This window comes from Curcuma longa, chromosome 3, assembly GCF_044706935.1.
Source record: "Curcuma longa cultivar G26 ecotype Majalengka, Jawa Barat chromosome 3, ITB_CL_G26_1.1, whole genome shotgun sequence".
NCBI lineage: Eukaryota > Viridiplantae > Streptophyta > Magnoliopsida > Zingiberales > Zingiberaceae > Curcuma > Curcuma longa.
Window position 1 is genome coordinate 13,602,963 of NC_133863.1, and position 21,654 is coordinate 13,624,616.

At 36.9% G+C, this 21,654-nt stretch overlaps 2 protein-coding genes and 1 pseudogene across 2 annotated transcripts; 1 reads left to right on the top strand and 2 right to left on the bottom strand.

Annotated features, from left to right (window-relative positions):
- The first annotated feature begins 9,519 nt into the window (after positions 1–9,519).
- Positions 9,520–10,364, top strand: LOC141824855 (WUSCHEL-related homeobox 8-like). The gene is made up of 2 exons (XM_074712188.1): positions 9,520–9,889; positions 9,975–10,364. The coding sequence occupies exons 1-2, from the start codon at positions 9,685–9,687 to the stop codon at positions 10,295–10,297; spliced, it is 528 nt and encodes a 175-aa protein (XP_074568289.1). The 5' UTR covers positions 9,520–9,684; the 3' UTR covers positions 10,298–10,364.
- A 103-nt stretch (positions 10,365–10,467) lies between these two features.
- Positions 10,468–12,121, bottom strand: LOC141824697 (homoserine kinase). Its single transcript, XM_074712027.1, has 2 exons — positions 10,896–12,121; positions 10,468–10,636 (listed from the first exon to the last, which is right to left on the bottom strand). Exon 1 carries the CDS (start codon positions 12,039–12,041, stop codon positions 10,905–10,907), a length of 1,137 nt encoding a protein of 378 aa, XP_074568128.1. The 5' UTR covers positions 12,042–12,121; the 3' UTR covers positions 10,468–10,636; positions 10,896–10,904.
- A 1,589-nt stretch (positions 12,122–13,710) lies between these two features.
- Positions 13,711–19,912, bottom strand: LOC141824854 (protein ALTERED PHOSPHATE STARVATION RESPONSE 1-like; annotated as a pseudogene).
- Between the last annotated feature and the right edge of the window lie 1,742 nt (positions 19,913–21,654).

The following is a 21,654-nucleotide window of genomic DNA, read 5'->3' on the forward strand; positions in this document are numbered from 1 at the left end:
GATAAATAATATTATAATATAATAATATTTTATATATAATAATTTTGATTAAAATAAAATAGTTAAGTTTTCATATTATAGCAGCTATTTGGTAGTTGTTATAATAATTTAGAAATAAAGAGTATTTTATATATAAAATATTTAGTTGGGTGTCTTTTGATTTTTTTTAAAGGGTATTTTTTAATGATTTGTATAATTTAGGGTGTCTTTTTAATTTTTATCTAATAAATAATTTAGTGATCAAAAGAGAAGAAAAGGGTGAGAAAGGGTATTGCTTGTATGTGGAAGGAGCAACAGTTGGAGTCTTAATTTCTTGCTCAAGTGGACTACTTGTTGGGATAGACATACATACATATATACGTTTTGTCATTTTCATGTGGCCACTTCGAGTTGACTTTTGACTTTGCATAGGAAATTGAGAAAAAAAATAAAAGTTTAATTTATTGATGAAGACTATGTTTTTTAAAAAAAATAAAAGTATATTCTACTAAAATTCATTAGAAAATATTTTTACGTGTCTAGCATATAAAATGAGAAGAAATATTTACTTTTTTTGCTAGCTATATTAAATTGATAGAGAGTGGGGTAGATCATGTGTTTCCTTGATCAACTCAAGCGATCCACTTGAATTAGCTCATGTTGATTTGATCAGCTTGTCATCACCTTATGTTAGTTTGATCGTTCGACTTGAACTCCATTAGTTTACTTCTCCAATTTACCTAAGCTAATAAATCTATTAGCCTAATCGTCCCCTAGCCTCATTCAAATTAACTAAATTGGCTTAATTGATTAGATCCATCCAAACAACCTTAGCTACCAGAATTATCAATCAAATTGACATACTTGCCCACTTGTTCTAATTGATCGAGTTTGATTGGCCAACCCAACCCAACCCAATAGATTGTCTCTAGCGGACCAATAGATGAAGCAAATGAGTTTGTCATATCCAACACACGAGTAGTAGAGCGAATAGTATGACACCCACCCAAGATTGTAATGTGCACATGCACCTTTGCTATCTCCAAGCTCACTATTGCCCTTTCGTGCACATTCACTACCTCCAATCTTATTATTGTCTTTGTCTTCGACCTGTGTCCATAGGCAAATTAAAAGGGACTTTTTAACGCCCCCCTTTTAAGAAACTTAGAGTCTTCCACTCGATTCGAGTGGAAGCTCGGGAAGAAAGAAAGGGAAAAAAAATCACCCCAAAGGGATTTTGAGTTACTTCAAACAATAATTGCCCCTCTTCCATGGAGTTTCATATCTCCTAGCAAAGTAGACTAAACACTAAAGTACAAATAGATAAAAGTGAAAGATGCTCTTTCATCTCAAATCGACCATCATGAAATCACAAAAAAGAATTTAAAGTATTTTCATTTTATTTCAACCTTATAAAACACATCTCATGTTCCTTTTGATTGATTTCAAAAGAGTACTAGACAACCTCTTGCACCTTTCATCATATTTCATGAGTTCATGTTGAGTGTGGTCCCAAAACTCCAAACAAACTTGTAGAATTTCACACTTGCACCGATCGAGACGAGTGGGTCGAATAACCTCAAATGTATTGACATTGCATTCAAGCTTCAAGGCCAACAACACAATTGAGACCTTCCCTCATTTACCACCACTAAGACACAAATGGCTAGCTTGTCCCCTACATGAGAAAGTGCACGTATATGTACAAAATGAAAGGAAAGGATATCACGTTGTATCGACAAATTCAAAGTCGTATCCCTTTCGTACTCCACTCCGCTCCACGTTTTTTAAACATTTATTTTTTATTACAATTATTCATCATCCTTACAACTAACAATCAACCTCACAAGAAAAATAACATAATAAGAATTGACTTGAAAATGGAAAAAATACTAAATATATTTCATCTTCTAAAATTTTATTTTTATTTTATAATTTATTATAATTTTTAAAATACTAATTAATTTTTCTTAGTGTTTTGCCCTAGCTCTCTTAAAATTCATCTCTTAGCTAATCTTCCATTTGCCACTCCACATACATTAACAACAATCAAAAGTAGGGTTAGTTTTCAAAGGAGGATAGAGACATCCATATCTATATATCTCTCCTTTGAATAGTTGACATATGCATGCATGCATGAACATGAACATGAACATGAACATGAACATGAACATGAACATTAACATTAACATATAATTTCATGATGCATGCAAAGTGAAAGTGAGAGATGTGACCCATCATTTATGCGACCCAAGAACCCTAAACTAAATTTATTGGCAATTCCAAGTCTTACAAGGCATCATGTAAATGGTATAAGGGGTCCCAACACAGTCACCTTGGGCCATCATGTCACCTCGACCTTTTGTGTTGAGTCTAAGCTACTAAGAAAAACGAGGTGGTCTCACATGACCCTAATTTTGGATGGTGCATAGCCGTAAGAGAAATTTTATTTTCAAAATAATTAGGTGCCTTGTGTGTTTTTTCTTTGTATTAATTTACATTTTTTATTAAAAAATTGTTACAATATTTAAGATATTTTGTGTCTAACAGATTGCCTTTTTCTTTCTTTCAAATATAACATCTAATTATAAGGTTGTGATTTGTACAAGAGTCATTCATGTTAATACCTTCAAACTATACTTTTTCAAGCTAAGTTAATTAATCAAGAAAAGGAAACTCCAAATAAATGATTAATATTTACAAAGTTTACATTTTATTTATATTAAATTGGTACAAATAGATGTAGAAAGATCCTCTTAAATAAGTAGGAAGATTAATTTTGTTAATTTATATATCTTTTATGAAATTAAAAGGATCTATATATGATAAGAGAATGAGCTCGCGCAAACATGATAAGCACGATGTGATGAATGGCAATAAGCAATCGATGGTTGAACTCACAAAGAGAGGTTATCGACGGCCTTCTAATGGACTAGTGATGAGCTATGGAACACCTCGATGGGCAACTAGAGAAGACTTATAAAGAAGGAAGAAGCGAGGTAGAAATAGAATTTCACTAAGGTTGGAGAATGAAAGAATTTGTCATTCAATTTTGATTGAGTATATAAATATATGTTTTATAGTCAATAAAGGAGGAATATTTTAAATTTATCCTTTTAAAATATATATATATATATATATATATATATTCTTTTATCAAAGGAAACAATAGATAAAAAAAAATAAATCATTCAACTTATCCCTCAATTTTATTCCATTCTTCGCATTAATCCAATGGTAACATAAAATTCCAATCTGAATTCAATTTGATAATTGTGCACACAATCAAATTGAGGAAATAAATTTTATTTTCTAAATCACATGTTATACGGTTTAAATAAACAACTAATTTTATTTCATATTAGGCAATTTATTTAGGGTTAAATATGAAAATACATGAAGCTGAAAATCTTTGCATAAGAATGTACTAATTTCATTAAATATATTTTACTAAATATACATATATATATTTTTATCAATTTAATAACATATTATCTAAATATATTAGCATATATTATTTAGAAAAATATGAATTTTTTGTATCCATAATATATATATATATATATATATATATATAAATTAAATTTTTATTACTATATGCATTTTTACATGAAACTATCAAATCAAAGTAGATTAGACTAAATAATTAGTTTCATGATATTGATTTTTTAAAGTAAAATTAAATTGAATTAGCTAGCATATAAGTCGAATTTAAACTAAACTATTGACTTATTTTAAGTTTTAATATAATTAATTAACCATATGTATATCAAGATTTTAATTAAATATATTTCATAAAATTTATTTTTTCAAATCAATTACATATCATCTAAATTTATCTAAAATTATGAACAAGTGAATTAATGTTTGATGCAGGCTATATTGACTTCTGGGATATAATTGAGTTGATTACGATGGAGCAGACTTGCAGAAGAGGGCAAGGATTCGAATATCGGTAAAACTGAGCAATACCCTTTATCGTGACCAACTGTAATTTTTTAATTTATCTTTTTATAAATGGTCGTAGGGTCAATCGTGTAAGGCCGCTGGGGTAGTGGATTCCACCTTTTTGCGGAAGATATCGACTATATGACATAATAAATTTCAACTGGTTAATTGTATTTTCGCTAAATGATTTTCTCAATGGTTTTTTTAGACTTTATTATTATTATTATCTTTTGATATCTATTTATTTATTTATATTAAATTAAAACTTTATTGGACGGTATTAGAGTAGACTACCGCCTACCTACTTCAAATAAATGTCAAGCAAAGTAGACTGTTTAATAACATACTATTTATTTTTCAATATTTTTATTATTTATATATATTTATTTTTATTATTTATTTTCAATAATTTATATTTGATTATTTAATTTGAGGTGTGCAGCCGTGCAGGCCAGGCAAAAGGAAAGGAAAGGAAAGGAAACAGAGGAGAAGAGCCGCAGTGGAGAGGAGAGAAGACAGACGACACATCAAGTGTGAGCAGGAGCACTCTGTTCATCATTCCACAAGGTCGCTGTCTGCCCAGTGCCCACTCCACCGCGCATCTTCTTTCTCGCCTTTTCTACCCCTTCCTTCCACTTGCTTTTCTCTCCTCCATTCCCGCCCGCACTGGGGCACCGCACTCCTTGCTGTTGGTCACTTGGTTGGCGATTAAGGAAAGCGCAGCGCAACGCGGAGGAGTTCTTTCCTTTTCTTTTTTACTTCTGCGCTGGTCTTATTATTCCTTCCGTTCACTCAAGCCGCCGCCGCCGCTTCTTGCCCTATCTCGCGGTGATATCTGAGAAATCCGCCGCCGGAAAGGTGGGTTCTTGACGAGGCAGGCTGAGTGGCTGGAGAAAGATGGATTTTGACCGACGCAGCGCGCGCGGAGAACAGGGTGGGAGATGGCTTCTTATTCTTCTGGCGGCGGCGGCGAGAGGGATGACTTCGACATAAAACAATAGCGCTCTAAACCTTGTAAGTTTACATTGCCAGTCTTGACCGAAAAGAGGCCTCCTATGGAAGAAAAGGATTTAATTTTGTCAAAATTGAAGTCCAATGTCTCAATTACCTGAACCATTTGAGATTTTATGATCCACCCAAAGTAGTTCTAGTAATGAATAACCCACATGGGTTTGTTTTAGCTTCTTGTTTGCATTTAATAATATGCATGTAATGCTCTTGGTAGATCAAATTAAGGGACAATTTAGCCCACATAATTTGTCTCAGTTATTGATTATCTATTACCCATGATATTCTTAGTAATTATTGCCATAGAAATCTATCTATTTTAGAGCAGTAGAAGTAAAATTTACATGTCATTGAAATGTTTTACCTAAAAGTAATAGGACCTAATATTCTATCTTCAGGATTGTATAGAAAGCTGTAGCACCATTTTTGAGAATGCCTTCACTTTGGATTTCAAACATTCACAAGGTGTTCCTCATGCAACAGAGTAAAAGATTTCAGTTTAAGCATAACATACTATTCAATGTTCCTCCATTGTAAATTTTGGTTCTTGGATAAATAAATCCAAGCAAGATAGTTTTGTTAGTGGTTCATCTGATCACATTGAATTCCAAGAGATCATAGGATAAAGATAAAAATATAAAGCTAAGACAAGAAAACATACAAGTTTATACTCATCTTTAAAAATATTTAGTTGGTAGATTTTGGATGATTTATTGCTTTTTTCAGTAGTGGCTATTAGTTTGATTGGAGCTTATATAAAAATGAAAGTTGATTTATTATTTCATTGATTATACACTTTGTTAAATATACTTGTTGGTCTATGATGCTTATCTTTGTAGTCGCATGTACTTTTATGATGCCCTTAATTGCTTATAGCTATATTGTTATATACCTTTGCTATCGGTGGTAATATATAGGATAGTACAAAATTATTTATACTATTGATACAATAAAACTCGGCAATTAAAAAAATGTCTTTGAGTATTTTCACACGTTATTTGATTATCAATCGTTCACTCCAACAACTTTATACAATCGGCTTTATGACTATTTGTAAAGAGATAAATTAAAAAATTATAATTGACCACTACGAGGAGGGCATTGTTTGACTTCATTGAGATTTGATCTTTACCCATTATAATAAATCTGTTCCGTAATAACTAACTCAATCATACCTCCAGATAAATTATTTACTCTGTGGATATAAATAAATTATAGTTCATCTTTTATATACAATACATCCTTTATTAGTATATATATATATATATATATATATATATATATATATATATATATATAAGAGAAAATTAAAAAAATGATGAAACTACTGAGAGATAACAAGAATGATTATTCAATACTAAAAGAATATAAAATATATTTAATCTGTTGATTATTTTTATTTTCTCCTATGAGATACTATATTTTGTTTATCCGCTTCACTTATTGCTCCCTCCTTATTATTTTTTTTTTTGACCTTAGATTAAGACAATCTTTTAAAGTTACATGGTTTGTTGGGTTCAGTTAAATCTAATTGAAGTGCATTTCTATAATCTTTAAAGATTAATCAAGCAATTCCAATGCAGTCATGCAGGTGTTTGAACAACTAATGATTGAAGTGTCCTTAAGAGTCATCTCACTTTTTGAATTTATTTGATGAGTGGAATATGAGATCGAACCGTCTACTCTAGAATTAGTCAATGTAAACTAGATATCTTGTATTTCTCTTGTGACATGAAAAATTTGAGATATTAGTTGACCTGGTGATTGGTGAAAACGATTTTGAGATATTAGTGGTCGATGAAAAACTTCTATATTTTTTTTATTTATATGATAGTCGATGAAAAATTTTTATAAAGACTAATCAATCATCTTTAGAATTAAATATGGATTTTAAAAATTGAATATCTAAATCAAAATAAATAAATAAAAATTAATCAAATCTGAAATTAATATATGGCTTGTGCTGTATAAATAGGATTATTATAATTTAAACTCACCGTGTAATAGAAAATTCTTGCGGCGCATTTTATAAAATAGACACATAGTCCGATCATTTTAAATTTCTTTTTAATTTTCACGCATGTAAACTTTTGCAATTTCTATTCTTTATTTTATCGGTTGAATTTGTTTACGATGAAAGGTGGATTTCTCGATGTGAAAAACACTCGATTCAAACAATTAAAATATCGATAATTAAATAATTCTCATGTATCATCATAACACTTTTATATATTTGTTGATTGGAACCATCTTTGACAAAACTCCTGCATTTCATTGTCCTACTAGAAGATTTTTCTCGAGCATAATCTACTCGTCAAGCAAAAAATGGAGCCAAAACAAAAACAAAAAAGAAAATAAAAACATAAAAAAAAATGAAAAGAATAATTGCTTGCTTGCATGTGGAGGAACAGTTGGGAGTCTTAATTTCCTGCTCTATTAGAGGACTGCTTGTTGGCGTTTTCAAGTGACCACTTTGAATTTTTAGCATTTTAATAACAATAGTAATTGAAAATTTGTTGTGTTAATCACTATTGAAAGTGATGTATCATTATTGACATTATCACTTCCACGGTGACAGATGACCAATAGAATTAGGATGAAGATCCAAGATACAGTGAAATAAGTTTTTTTTTTAAATACATTTTGCATGAATTTTAAAGTAGATACTTTTTATATAATTTTTGTAAAATATAGTTTGAATAGTTATCACTCTTTTATGGATAATTTTCACATATAATTATAAATAATTTTAATAAAATTTAATTTAGTCCGTCCATTCAATATATTCCATTTATTTGGTTCACTTAGTCTATCTTCCTCGATATGTTTAACCAACTTAATCAGATGAAAAATATTTAGTCTATTTGAATCGTTTAATTTGTCAAGATGATCATGTTGAATAGTCAACTAATCCACTCGGCTAGTCCAATCTAACGAGCATGCTTGAGCCAACGAGCTAAACAATCTAGCCAACTTGAATAATCTAACCCATCCTATCTAGCTCGACATATTGACTAGTCAAGTACGATATAGAACTATTGAACAAGAGTCGAAGCAACGTCCTCTTAGCAACATGTGTTGCTTGACCTAAATGGTAAGCATGGAGACATGTGTTGCTTGAGGTTTCAAATTCAAATCCTCTTAGCAACGTCCTCTTAGTAACATGTAATTGTTGACTGAGGTGTTGTTTTGACAGTAAGCTCTTATCAATATAGTGGTATCGTGCTTCTAAAAAATCCCTTAGGGGATTTTCTGATATGGAGTCGTTTCCACGGTGGGGTCGATCACTATAAAAAATTTACCCAATATAATTTTTCTGATATGGGGTCATTTTGCCCCCGGGGCAAAGCTGAGTTGATTACGATGGAACAGACTTGTAGAAGAGGGCAAGAGTTCTGATATGGAGTCGTTTTGCCTCCGGGGCAAAGCTGAGTTAATTACGACAGAACAGACTTGTAGAAGAGGACAAGAATTCGAATCTCGACGAAGTCGAGCAATACAATTTTCTGATATGGGGTCGCTTCGCCCCCGGGGGAGTCGGTCACTATAAAAAGTTTATCAAATACAGTTTTTTTGTCGAAGTGACTTATCCCAAGTGGTAAGCATAGAGACATACTTGTTGACTGAGGTAATGTTTCAACAGTAGGCTCTTATCAACATAGTGGTATCGTGCCTCCAAAAAATTCCTTAGGTGGTTTTCTGATATATAGTCGTTTTGCTCTCGGTGCATAGCTGAGTTGATTACGATGGAACAGACTTATAGAAGAGGATAAGGGTTCGAATCTCAACGAAATCGAGCAATACCCTCCTCCGTCGTGACCAACTGCAGTTTCTCGATTTACTTCCTCATAAATAGTCGTGGGACCGACCGTGTAAGATCGATGGAATGACAGATTCTACCTTTTACAGAAGAATGATTGAACAAGAGATGATGTTTGATGACTTTGAAAGTGAACATAAAAATATTATGTGCTTATGATCATAAAATATGGGCAAAGAGAAAGTTTATAGAAAGTTTATGTGTATAGGATTTCCCTTCGAGAAAGATGCCCCTCTTTCACTTTCATTTTCAAGGTCATCATGCCCTCTAAACCTTTTGAGTTGAATAAGCTACTAAAATAAAATAATATCTTTTATATAAATTCAAGTCTTTTTAAAATATATATATTTTTAAAACTTTTTTCACTATCTTATGATATTTTTTATTACTAAATAAAAAGAGTTATTTTAGACTTTCAAGTTGAAAACAATTGTCCCAAAGGTCAATCCAAGTGGACTATTTAATATAGTATTTATTTATTTATTTTCAATATTTTTATATATTTTTGGTACCAAACAAGTCTTTATTTATTTAATTATGAAAAAGTATTGTTAATTTTTTGAGCTTTTTCGCCAAAAGCAAAGCAAAACAGAAGAAGACGCAGAAGAAGAGGAGAGAGGAGACCTCAAGCGCGAGCTCTCTTCTCCTCCGATTTCGCCTTTTCTGTCTCTTGCACTTCCCTTTCTCTCCTTGCGCAGCGCACTCCGTCGGCGGTGTTCTTTCCTTGTTCTGCTGTGCCGATTCCATCCATCGGACCCAAGTAGTTGCCGATCCTGTGGGCGTACGTAAAGAAGGCGCCGCCGCTGGGGGCCGAGCCCGGAAAAGTAGGTTCTGGGCGAGGCGGTGGGGGAGACCGGAGGGGGCGAGAGATCGGCTGGAGAAAAACAAATGGGATTTTGAAAGAGGCGGCGCGGGGAACAAAGTGGGAGATGGGTTCTTATTCTTCTTCCAGGAATGGCGGCGCAAGCGAGGAGAGAGGAAGGGAAGCGACGGGAGAGGGCGTTCTCTACCTGAAGGTGATGACGGACGAGCAGATGGAGATCCTCCGTCGCCAGATCGCCGCCTACGCTACCATCTGCGAGCAGCTCGTCGAGATGCACAAGGCCGTCACCGCCCACCGCGATTCACTTGCCGGTGAGTGTTTCCTCATGTTCTTGACGTTCATAGGCTTTGATTAGGGTTCTAAACGTCCCAAGTCCCAAATCGACCTAAATTTGAGGAATGCGGCTGGGAGGCGTCTACGACGGTCCCCTGACATCGTCCAGCGGCCAAAACATTGCTGCCAGGCAGCGCTGGACTCCGACGGCTATGCAGCTACAGATTCTCGAGACCATGTTCGACGAAGGCAAGGGGACTCCGAGAAGCAAACAGAAGATTAAACAAATAACGAACGAGCTATCTCGACACGGTCAGATCTCAGAATCAAACGTCTACAACTGGTTCCAGAACAGAAAGGCGCGGGCAAAGCGAAAGCAGATGGCTGCTTTAGCAAGTAACACTGAATCTGAAGTCGAGGCAGAGGAAGAATCCCCAGTTTGGTAATTCTGAACCATGTTAAATCTCTTTTCTTGGTATTTATGTATTTAACAATCAGATCTAATAGTGCATGATGATGATGCATGAACAATCAAAACAATTGATGATGATCGATCTAAGTAGGGAAAGAGAAATGACAATTGATCATCACACAAGAGGGTTTGAAGGGAAAAGCATTTCACCACCAGATAAACTATAATTCAAAACACTAAATCAAAGTGAATAATATACTCAAAGACAGTCATAATGTTTGTGAAAATGACAATCTCACCAGGCTTGCAATACCCTTTTACAACTGCAGCAGATCTTTGCTTAGGAACACATATCCTGTGTGCTCAAACCTGCCTATTAAGCAGAGAACAACATGAGCTTTAAAAATTTGATTTTGTTTGCCCCTAAACAAAGTGAGTGGTTTGGATGATAACTCAGAAAGATAAAATGTTAGTCTTGAAAAGGAGAGATCAATGAAACTTACTGAACTAGAATTCATCCAGTCTATATGATTAGAAGAGATGATGTAAAGGAAAGCATGCCAATGGAAAATTTGAGATGTTGAAAGAACATGTCAAGTTTATGGATGAGAGAAGTGAAAAAGGAAAGTTACCTGTTTGTTTTAGGCTGCTTCTGTTCCAATGACCCTAGCCCCAACTCTATCAAGCTTGGCCACAGTTGCAATGGCTTGGAGATTACCCTCCCTAGCAAACGCCTCCACCATCGTCGAGGCGATCTCGTTTCCTTTCTCCTCCTCGTCGATGACTGCTACAGCAGTAGGCCCGGAGCCGCTGATGGTGCAACCAAAGGCACCTGCCTCCATTGCTGCCTTCTTCACACTCACCATCCCCGGAATTAGGGGCGCTCTCCTCGGCTCGACGATTGCATCTGCTGCCATTGCAGACCCGAGAACCCTCACATTGCCTTGCACCACAGCAGCCACCAAGGCGGCGGCTTGGCTCGAGTTCCGGACATGGTCCTTCATTGGGATGTTTGCCGGCAATGCTTCCCTCATCTTCTTGGTGGGCGCCTCGAACTCGGGGCTCACCAGCACAAAGAAGAGATCCCGGTCATGTGGGAATTCTAGCTGGATGATCTCAAACGGGTCGTAGCTCCGGATCAAGACGAAGCCTCCCAAGATCGAAGGCCCCACGTTGTCGGCATGGTAGCCACTGACCTTCTTCTCCGACTCGAGCCCGGCGAGAACGAGCTCGTCAGGGGTCAGCCGGCCGCCGAAGAGTTCGCTGACGGCGAGCGCCGCGGCGGCGGCGGAAGCAGCGCTGGAGCCGAGACCGCTACCGAGAGGGAGGCCCTTGTGAAGAGACAAGGAGAGGCCGACGGAGCGGACGCCGAGCATGCGCATCGCGGCTATGCCGGCTATGCCAGCGCAGTTCCATAGCGGGTCACGCCGGAGCTTGGAGGCAGAAGAGGATCCAGAGATGTCGGCGATCGAGAGGGTACCAGGCGCGACTGCGGGGTCGACGGAGACGGTGACGGTGTCGCCGAGGCCGCCACCGACGGCGCAGCCGAGGAAGTCGAAACCGGGGCCGAGGTTGGCTACAGTGGCGGGGGCGAAGGCCGTGAGAGATCGGAACGCTGGGAAGGGGTCGGTGAGGTCGGAGGCTATGGAGGCGGTCAAAATCGGGGCCTTAGCACCGGCGGAGCACCGGAGGCGGGAGAAGTGGGGGAACGGGCGGGTCCGGTTAGGTGGAGTCCTGGTCGGAGGGGAGGTCCTGGTGGGAGTGGCTGCCGTCGCCATTGGCGGTCAAGGGCGGAAGTGGGAGAGGATGGTGGCAGGTTAGGGTTGATCGACGGGTTATGCGCTTGCGATGTGGGTAGTGACTCGGATTGCCGGTAGGAAATAGAGCAATTATACAAATGCTACTTTAATATTGGAAAATTACAAAAACCCTCCTCTGAGTTTTTTTAAAAAATACTTTTATTTCAATATTATTATAACATATAAAACGTAATTATTATATGTTAAATTAATTGTTATGATATAAAATAAAAGTACTTTAATTTATCAAATAACTTTTACATCAAAATTCTTTTTATCAATTTATTGTCCCTGGGCAATGGTGTCGTAATAGGACATCCAGATTATCACCCAGACACCTACGGCTCGATCCCCAACTACGACGTATTTGTAGAAATTTTCCTCCAAATAGAGAACGTCCTACAACTCGATCCCTAAGTACGACGTATTTATAGAAATTTTTCTCCAAATGAAGAGCGCAATCAAAAGATACTTGATGTCTAGGCTGACCGCTGCGTGCACTTTCCGATTTATCCTGATGGCCAATGGAAAATTTCCGTGGGATCGACCGCTGCATGCACTTCCCGATTTACCCTGATAACCAATGAAAAACTTCCATGGGACCGGACTAGTCACCCCAGAGATAGTCAATGGGACTAACTGAAATTTATCATTTTTTTTATCAACTTATTAAAATTACTTCTAAATTAATCAAAAATCACATAAATATTATAATAATACCAAGTAAAAATAATTTTAATTAAATTTTAAAACGAATAGAGCACCTTTTGATTTTTAAAACGAAAAGATAAATGTTCGATTTAATTGAATAATTGTATAGAATAATTTGTACTTTATAATTTTTTAACAAAAAAAATAAATTAATTAGTTTTATTTCATCTAGCTGTTTGGTAAAACAACACTTGCGGAATAAATTTGATAAGTTACTTTAATGAACTGATATGTGTGTGCTTTAATTTGATTATTTTTTATTTTCATATCTAATTTATAAGAATTTTATAAATAATAGATAAATCCCCTAAGTTAATGAATAAACAAGCTTAGATATCATATCAGAGATCCTGAATACAGATAAAGAATTTCATTGGAGAAAAAAAAACTTCTCTGCAAATGTACATCACTAACCTTTTGCTCCATGCTATGACTGTGATCATTAAAAGAATTCGAAGTGATCATGAGTGAATGACCGTCCTATGCTCCTCAGCGTCGTGCGGTGCTGTTGCTAGAACTAACACTGCTCCAAGCCCAGCATCATGAGCATCTCACAGCTTCAACATCGAAATTTCAACAGCAACAAGTACCAGTGTAGTTTGGCAATGTTTCAGGAGAGCAACAGCAGGTACCAGCACACAGATTGCAGTTTAATGGTCGATATTCGGCGCGAAATAGTAGCAGAACCACCAGCATCAATGGCATTCTCAAAAAAATTTCACAACTTCACAGCTTTTGATCAGGTCTTACCCAAAAAGTGATGAAAACTCCTATAAGAGATACTCTCAACATATCGGTACCGATTACTACCTGAGATATGAAGATAGGGATCCAAAGTTATAAATGATATCCACAATGTTTGTGCCGGTTGGATTCTTCATCTCCTCCCACAAGCAGATGCTACTAGACAGTGAAGCTTGTCATCACTTGGGAAGCTTACTCTTCCGGTTCTAATCGTATCGCAATGATTAAAGTCTCGCTCCATCTGGCATAATCCTACGGGCATTCTGGCTTATCTATCCTTCAAAACGTGTTCCTCGTATGCTTTTGCATAACTAGCAGAGAAGTTTTCCATGGCTTCAAAAATGTGTGTGAGGCTTGATTGAAAACTAATCATACTGGAACCATGATGTTCATGTTCAGGAACTGATATATCGATCTCACTGGAAATCAGCATTAACTTATTCTTATGCTTGACCATTAGTTGCTCATCCCTTGCCATCAATCTTAGCTTGCTATCCATATCTCTGTTTGCAATCAGACTTTGTTGTTGCTCGAGGTTGTGCTGTTGCCATAACTTAAAAACAATATGAGCAAAAGCCTTCATTGCACCGACAACATTCCTTTCCGATATGGCATCTACACTCTCAGACCAGTAATTGCAGACGATGAATATAGGAGGTGCACCTAATTTCCCAGGCGAAAAAGGAGCAATGCCATCATCTGTATCGTCGGGCACAGAACAGACACCTTTCATAAGCCAACCGTTCAAGGATTTGAGGTAGTTCCTTTGAGCAGTGACCCAACCAGAAAAATGATCAACCAAATCAACTGTGGCCATCTCCAGTCGCTTTATTTCATCCATATGGTCGTTCCGGGTTACTCCGTTGATAATAGAATCTAGATTGTTAGCTTCCGATATTGCTTGACATTGAATATGATGGCATTTTGACATAACTGTCCACATTGTTCTAAATCTGAAATGTTAAATTGATAAAAAAAAAAAACATCATACTTCATAAAACAAATGAAAAGTAGGTTCACTAAATATAGATTGAAAGTCCTTATATAGAGAAAGAAAATAACCAGTAGTTAAACAATCTTAGCCAGACCACAAATTTAATTACACAATCTAATCTAATGGTTTATTTTACCTTCTCTAATCAAAAAATGAAATGAGTACAAAATTTTCAAATTTAGCATTTTGATTATTTTGCACTGGAATATGGAACCTAAATGTAAATAACATTAATGTCAGGGACCTGGTTCTATTATTATGCATTCACTAATAATATATCCAAGTAGAGGGGAGTTTCCAGAGTTATTAACCAATTTTTTGCTCGTAACCTACTAGCTGAGCCCTAGGCTTCTAGTCCCTCTCTTTCAACCACCACAATCTCAATTGAGCGATCCAGGCAAGCTAAGCCTCAATCTTCACCTAGCTCCCTACCTCTCATCCTCTAACTGCACCATGCAAGAAAGGGCAACAAACTCATCCCTTTCCTCCAGAATCACAATGTTGATGCGTGGACCTTAATTGCGACCGCTGCTATGTAATTCCCTCCGCCAGAATCACGACGCCATGGTCATACACAATTGCAATAAGCTGCACACATAGGCTTGCTTCCAAGCATTGTATCTTCAGACCAAAAGCACTAGGTGTGGCTTGGTCATTGATTGCAAACCAATGAAATTGTTACCTTCCTCATTTACTCCAACGATCAGCTAGCAAACTTACTAACCAAATTTTTAAAGGACTCTAATATCCTAGAATAGAGTATATTTGTAATCACAAAAGAAGATTGAGAGGAAAGGGGTATCATGGGGTCTAAGTGTAAATATCATTAATATCAGAGATTTACTTGTAATGTTTTATACTGATTAATAATGTACATAAGCAGAGGGGACTATATAGGGTAACCAACCAGATTTTTTCCCATAAATTACATCGACCGATTAACATCATGGAAGATGCAAAGTTCACAATGTTCCAATCCTAAGAAAAACACTTGGCTTACTGATGGAAAGTCCAAATTTAGAAGTCTGTTCATAGTAGCAACAACATACCAGAATCTAACAAAGGACTAGATTGGTTCAAATATCTTATGGAAATCACTCGGTCTTTTCCAGAAGGAACTTCTAGTTTTAATATCTCTAACTGTGTCCAGAATTATATAGTAGTGGAGGATGCTCAGGATAGACACAATCAGAAAATGCCAGGACTTCATCACAGAGAAGTCAGAATACTTGTGAAATTCAAGAACAATTAAGCTACAACACAAATGATAGGTAATGCAAATGAACTAGAAAGTACCAACCGTACAAGGAATCTACAAATACCCAGCTCCCAACAAAAAAAAGAAGAAGAAGAAAACTATGAGTAGGTGATGATGAAAACAACAAGACCCTACAGATAAAAATATATTGAGTGTAATGACTAACCATCATGTGAGAAGGAAAAAAAGTATGCCAGAGATAAGAACTGATGATGTACATTGTCAAACAGGTTCTACAACAGTTAAACTGTGAGTTCCAACAATTTGAGATTGGATACATGGATCTTGTCCTGCATGAAAAATCATGACTACTAACACTCAAATCATTTGTCACTTTTAAGTTTGTCAAGTAGAGTTTTCTTTAATCTCCACCTACCTAACACCTTCAACTCTATTTTGATCTCCCTCCACCCTCACACCTTTAACTCGATTTCATTTTTCTAATTATAAAAATAGAGATTCTACTATTTATAAAAAAAATGAGATCAAGAAAAATGCCGACAAACAAGTCGTAGCATATCTGAATCATAGAGAATGGAGAAATCAGTATATTTTCAAGTTGAGCACATGTGCAAGCTTAGAATTAATCACAAATATAAGAACAAGGCATAAATTAATAATCAAGAATGGTTTACCCATGGATAAGTTCAATAACTTGCGGATACAACTCTTCATCCCTGACTTGATTGATTTTACTTGAAATTGAACCTACTATCTGTATGGCTATTTGTATCCTTACAGATAGCTTTCTGATGAACACTTCAACTGACTCCAGCTTTTCAGCCTCAGCACCCATTTTACTTAGTCGATTCAGCTGCTCACATTTTCTATTGTATAAAACCCTCATCTTTTCCTCATCCTACATGAAGTTTAAATAGAATGTAGGTAAACATGGGAAGTTGTCACTATAACAATCAATAAAAGTTCTCTATTTGAAGATGATTTAATATGATAAAAAATATTATCACAAAGAAGGAAAACTATTCCAATATTGTTTTTTAACAATGTTATGCAAAGAAGAAAAAGCCACAGTAGATGTGCAGTCAAGGAACTAAACAATGAATATATTTGAGACATTTTTAGTTCGTCTTAAACCTAGTATGTCAATAATGTAAAAAGAAACCTGCATAGTGCTACAACCATCAGATCAGCTCAAGATCATATGACATGTAAAGCCATTTAAATGATAAAGAAAGAACGTTAGAGTTATATGTGTTATTGATTATTTGATTGTACTTGATTGTACTTAATCTTCTTTGAGTAAAACTGTAATGAATATGATACAAGGAGGAACCTTAATGCCAAAGGAACTTGTTTTGGATTTTTCATTTTTAATGAAATAATTTTGAAAAGTAATATAAATATATATATATATATATATATATATATATATATATATATGTTCTAATTCAAATATTAAAAAAATAAAAAATAATTTGGTAGATAAAATTTAATAGATAAAAATATGAAATGTTGTTTGGTCATATAGAAGCAATACTTCAGTAGCAAATTCATGATTAAAAATAAATAAATAAAATATATTCGAGATTTATTTATTTTTAATACCAAAATATTACTTTTTATTTTTTTAGCGACACTATCAAATGAATTTATAATATTTACTAAAAGAAAAAAAAAAGCATTTCTAAAAATAATCAAATGACTAATACCAATTACAAAATATAAATTTTTGCAAGACTATCTTTTCTTTATTTACACTACAATTAATTATTAACACCTAATACAGATAACATATAAATAAAATAATTGCTAATTTTTCATTGTCAATGTCTTTTTAACTTTTCAGGATATAAAAATTTAGTTCTAAAAAGAATCAGTAGTGATTCTAAAAACAATTAGAGAAGTTCTAAAAACTCTGAGTTTTTGCTTGATAATTATATTGAAGCCAAACGTGCACTAAACAAATGTGGAACCACAAGTCCAAACCTATTTACAGCCTATGATTATATATACATTCGCATTATTATGTTTTTGCAAACTGTTGGCTGCGCCAATACATTACCTTTCTTGATGCATGTAGCTGGTAGGGATTTATACCACAAGCACACTCAATGGATTCATATGACCAATATGTTTGTATGGCTACAAAACAACACAGAATGCTAAGAATATGGGTCAGTTATCAAGCATGTCATGGAAATTTATCAGCATATCTAGTGTCAAATCATACATATGTGAAAGAGACTGAATCGTCTGGGAGCCATGGTATTTTACTAAAGGTTAACGAAATACAACATACTCAAAATGATTCTATACCAGGTTATGAGCAAACATACATGATTGTTGATTCAATGGAAAAAAGTCAGAAATACTTGAGATAGATTCATAAAGTCGAACAAGTTAATAGATAAACATAAAACAAGGCTTATTTCCTTTTTTTCTCTTTTGTTTTTACATGACTGAAGCCAAATTCTTGAAAAAGAAAATGTCTCCGGATGGAAGGAAGAAATTTGTTAAAAGAAGACATTATGAAATCAAAGAAAAGGTAAATCCCTTCTTGATTTACTTATAGATATGCATTCCGCAAAGATATCAAAGCAAAAAATAAGGCTAATAGAAGACAAGAAAAAATAGTTACACTGACCATGACTTCCTCAAGAAGTTTTAATTCCCAATTGTAAATCTTCTGTAGAGTTGACGAAAGATAACCAGTGCCAATTACCTCATCTTCCTCAAACACCAAAAGATCATCAATTTTTGAGGTTGAAAGAGGAGACAATCCACAAATCATCCTCGCAGAAACTGCTTAGAGAGAAAGAAAGTAGAGGGGAAAAGTAAAGACAAATCAGATTTTGCTGGAAATTTTGCACAACGAGATGAAGGAACACTCAGAAAAAAGAATTGCAACAATAGCTCCCACCTTTATATGCAGAATTTTTGTGGTGATAGAAAATTTTTCCCACTTCAAGCAGTTTGGCCACAGGATCGGCTGAAGCAGATGCCCCATCAAACTGGTTCTTTATCTCATGCATTACTTCCACAATATCCTGATAACTCCTTGAAAATGTGAATCCAACAGCTTTGTCCCGCTCGTTAGTTTCGGTCACCACGTTCTTATCCGCAACACGAACGCCTGGCTCCAAGCTACTGGCTGCATTAGGCAAGGGCCTATGATCCTCCCCTGCGCCACCAACCACACCCTCGTTCGTCTCCATCTCACAGTTATCTTTATGGTCATTGGATAATGATGCAACTGATGAGGTAGCGGCAAACTTTTGTATCGCCATACGCTTCCTTGATGACCTCCTGACGCTCATCTTCCAGATCAGGGGTTCCTGTCTCCTCCCGCGACGCCTTTGAGTTTCGACTCGCCATATGTGAGTCGTACTGATTCTCGTAGGAGTCGAATGGATTCAGGAAGTCCCATGTTGAAGTCCTGGGAGGCGAAGGAGGAGGTCGAGCCTTTGGAGAAGCAGCAGCAAAACCCCCAACAGCTGCTGCAACAGGCGGTGGGATGTTTGAAGCCGGCAAAGAAGGGTCAAAGAAGCCGCCATCTTCTCCACCACCGTAGCTCACATAAGGGTAAGCAGAATAGCCGAAAAAATTCGAACTTTGAGGAGGGTAAGGCTCGGTGTAGTAAGGGTAAACCGTCGGAGGCGGCTCATCGACAGAGTCATAGCGCACATCATCAGAACCCGGCGGCCGCTCCCCGTGGAGTTCAGTCCGGCCAGGGCGGCTCCGAGAATAATTAAGGCCGACATCAATGGGCCCCACCGACTCGCCGCCACCCGCATGAAGGTGGTGAAGCGGAGTCGCGCCTCCCGACTCAGAGTGGAGCGGCCAGTCCTCCTCCTCCTCCGTGTCGGAGTCGGACGAGAGGAAGTCGATGTGCGGGCCGAGGAATGGGACGGAGGGAGGCGGCGAGGGGGTGAGTTGCGGAAGGTCGTCGCCTTTCCGGTGGGCGGGAAGCGGGAGGACGGGAGACTCCTGGGGCAAAGCGGAGGCGCTGCGTAGGAGCAGCGCCGCGAGGGCGTCCCCGGTGGCGCGGAGGGAGCGGGCGTAGGCCGCGTGCGCATCCGCGAGCGCGTAGCGGTGGCGGATGGCGTCGGCGAGGAGCAGAGAGCGCTGCCGGCAGTGCGCCACCGCCGGCGTCTCCTCGAGCTTGGAACCGCCGCAGCCCATCAATCGAACAAAGAGAGAACGCAACTCTAGGAGGCGATATCACATCACTAGGGTTTGGGTGGAGTAGGAAGCGGAAGAAGAAGACGTAGGCTGGTATTATTGCTACTGCTAGTCCTGGCTATAGCCTTAGCTACAAGTAGTACTTGCCTGGGGTATGGTCACCGCCTCACCGCCGGTGCTGGAGACGAAGAAGGTGGTAGTACAGTGACGAAAATGCCCTCGAGGGGCCGACATGTGTTCTCGGGTAGATCGCCGGTCGGATGTCGGATTTCGGATCGACGCGTCGTGACTCGGATCCAACCACTTCGCGGTACGAAACCATAAATTTAATGACTACTAACGTTCTGTCGACGTAACATTCTACCACGTTACTTGTTTGTATCGGTCTCCGGCACGTGATGCGTGTGAGAAGAGAACAAAACGGTGTAACGGACCAAACGGTAACATAAGGGAACTCATAAACCATATTAATCAAAGCTTTTTGAGCTAAATTAATAGGTAGATAGTCTAATTAATCCCTCGGATAAGTTTAAAATATAATTTATACACATTTAAAAATCAACTTATAAAATATTTATCCGGAATTTATAAGATGACGTTAATTAAGGAAGACATGGAGGAAACAATTTGTTCACTTTCTATGCTAATTAACACATGTCAATGGTATCATTTAACAGTATAAATTAGATAAGTTAGTATTTATTAATCACAATATAGACATTGATCTGTATAAAGAGCTCTACAACAACATAGAACCTATCGAGGTTGAAGTGGCATGCATGTTGGGCTATGAAATTTTCTCCTCCATAATGTATAAGTTTTTGAGGTGTAAGTAGTTTGATAACACTGACTCTTGTAGGTGAATTAGTATTCATTTTAGTAAAAAAATAGAATTCGTCACCTTAACAGCTTCACATGATATCATCTACGAGGAAGTAAATCGGAAAGTTATGATTCACCATTATGAGAGAGGGCATTGAGGTGAGGTGCATGTCTTAATCTTTCTTTGATCTATGTTTGATTAGATTATTGGACATTTGTTGATACGTGCATGTCATGTATTACATTGTTAACTAATGGTTTGTATTCGATTACATTTGAAATGCTAATTAGTGATTGTATAATTGCACTAATTTGCTTTAAATCCTCTTTATGCTTGTGTAAGTGTAGTATGCTTTCTATAAAGATATGAATAAAAATGATGAGGAGGGGGACAAACAGATGAGACGAGGAGAGGATATATAGGACCAGCAGTGGCATTATTGCTGCATGCATGACATCTCCTGTGATTATATCACGGTAGGGCTCTACTCAGAAATCAGTGATTCTAAGATATTGATTTCACAATTGACCAAATAAGTCAAGATTCGATTTTTACCATCGTAATCAATTCAATCATATCCCAATAATATAACGGAGCCCTATTCGTCCCCACTAAACTAATGGAGTAAAAACTCAATCCCTAATCATTTGACGATCGACTATAAATTGATCTCGTAATATATCATCTTCCTTATAATCTAAGAAAGAACTGTGAGAGTCCCCGAGGCAATGGTGCAACGGTAGAACATCCGGATTGTAACTTAGGGACCCGCGGTTCGATCCCCAGCTACGGCGTATTTGTAGGAATTTTCCTCCAAATGGGGAACGCAATCAAAGGATACTGGGCATCCGGATTGGCCGCCGTATGCACTTCCCGATTTACCCTGGTGGTCGGTGGGAAACTTCCGTGAGACCGAGCC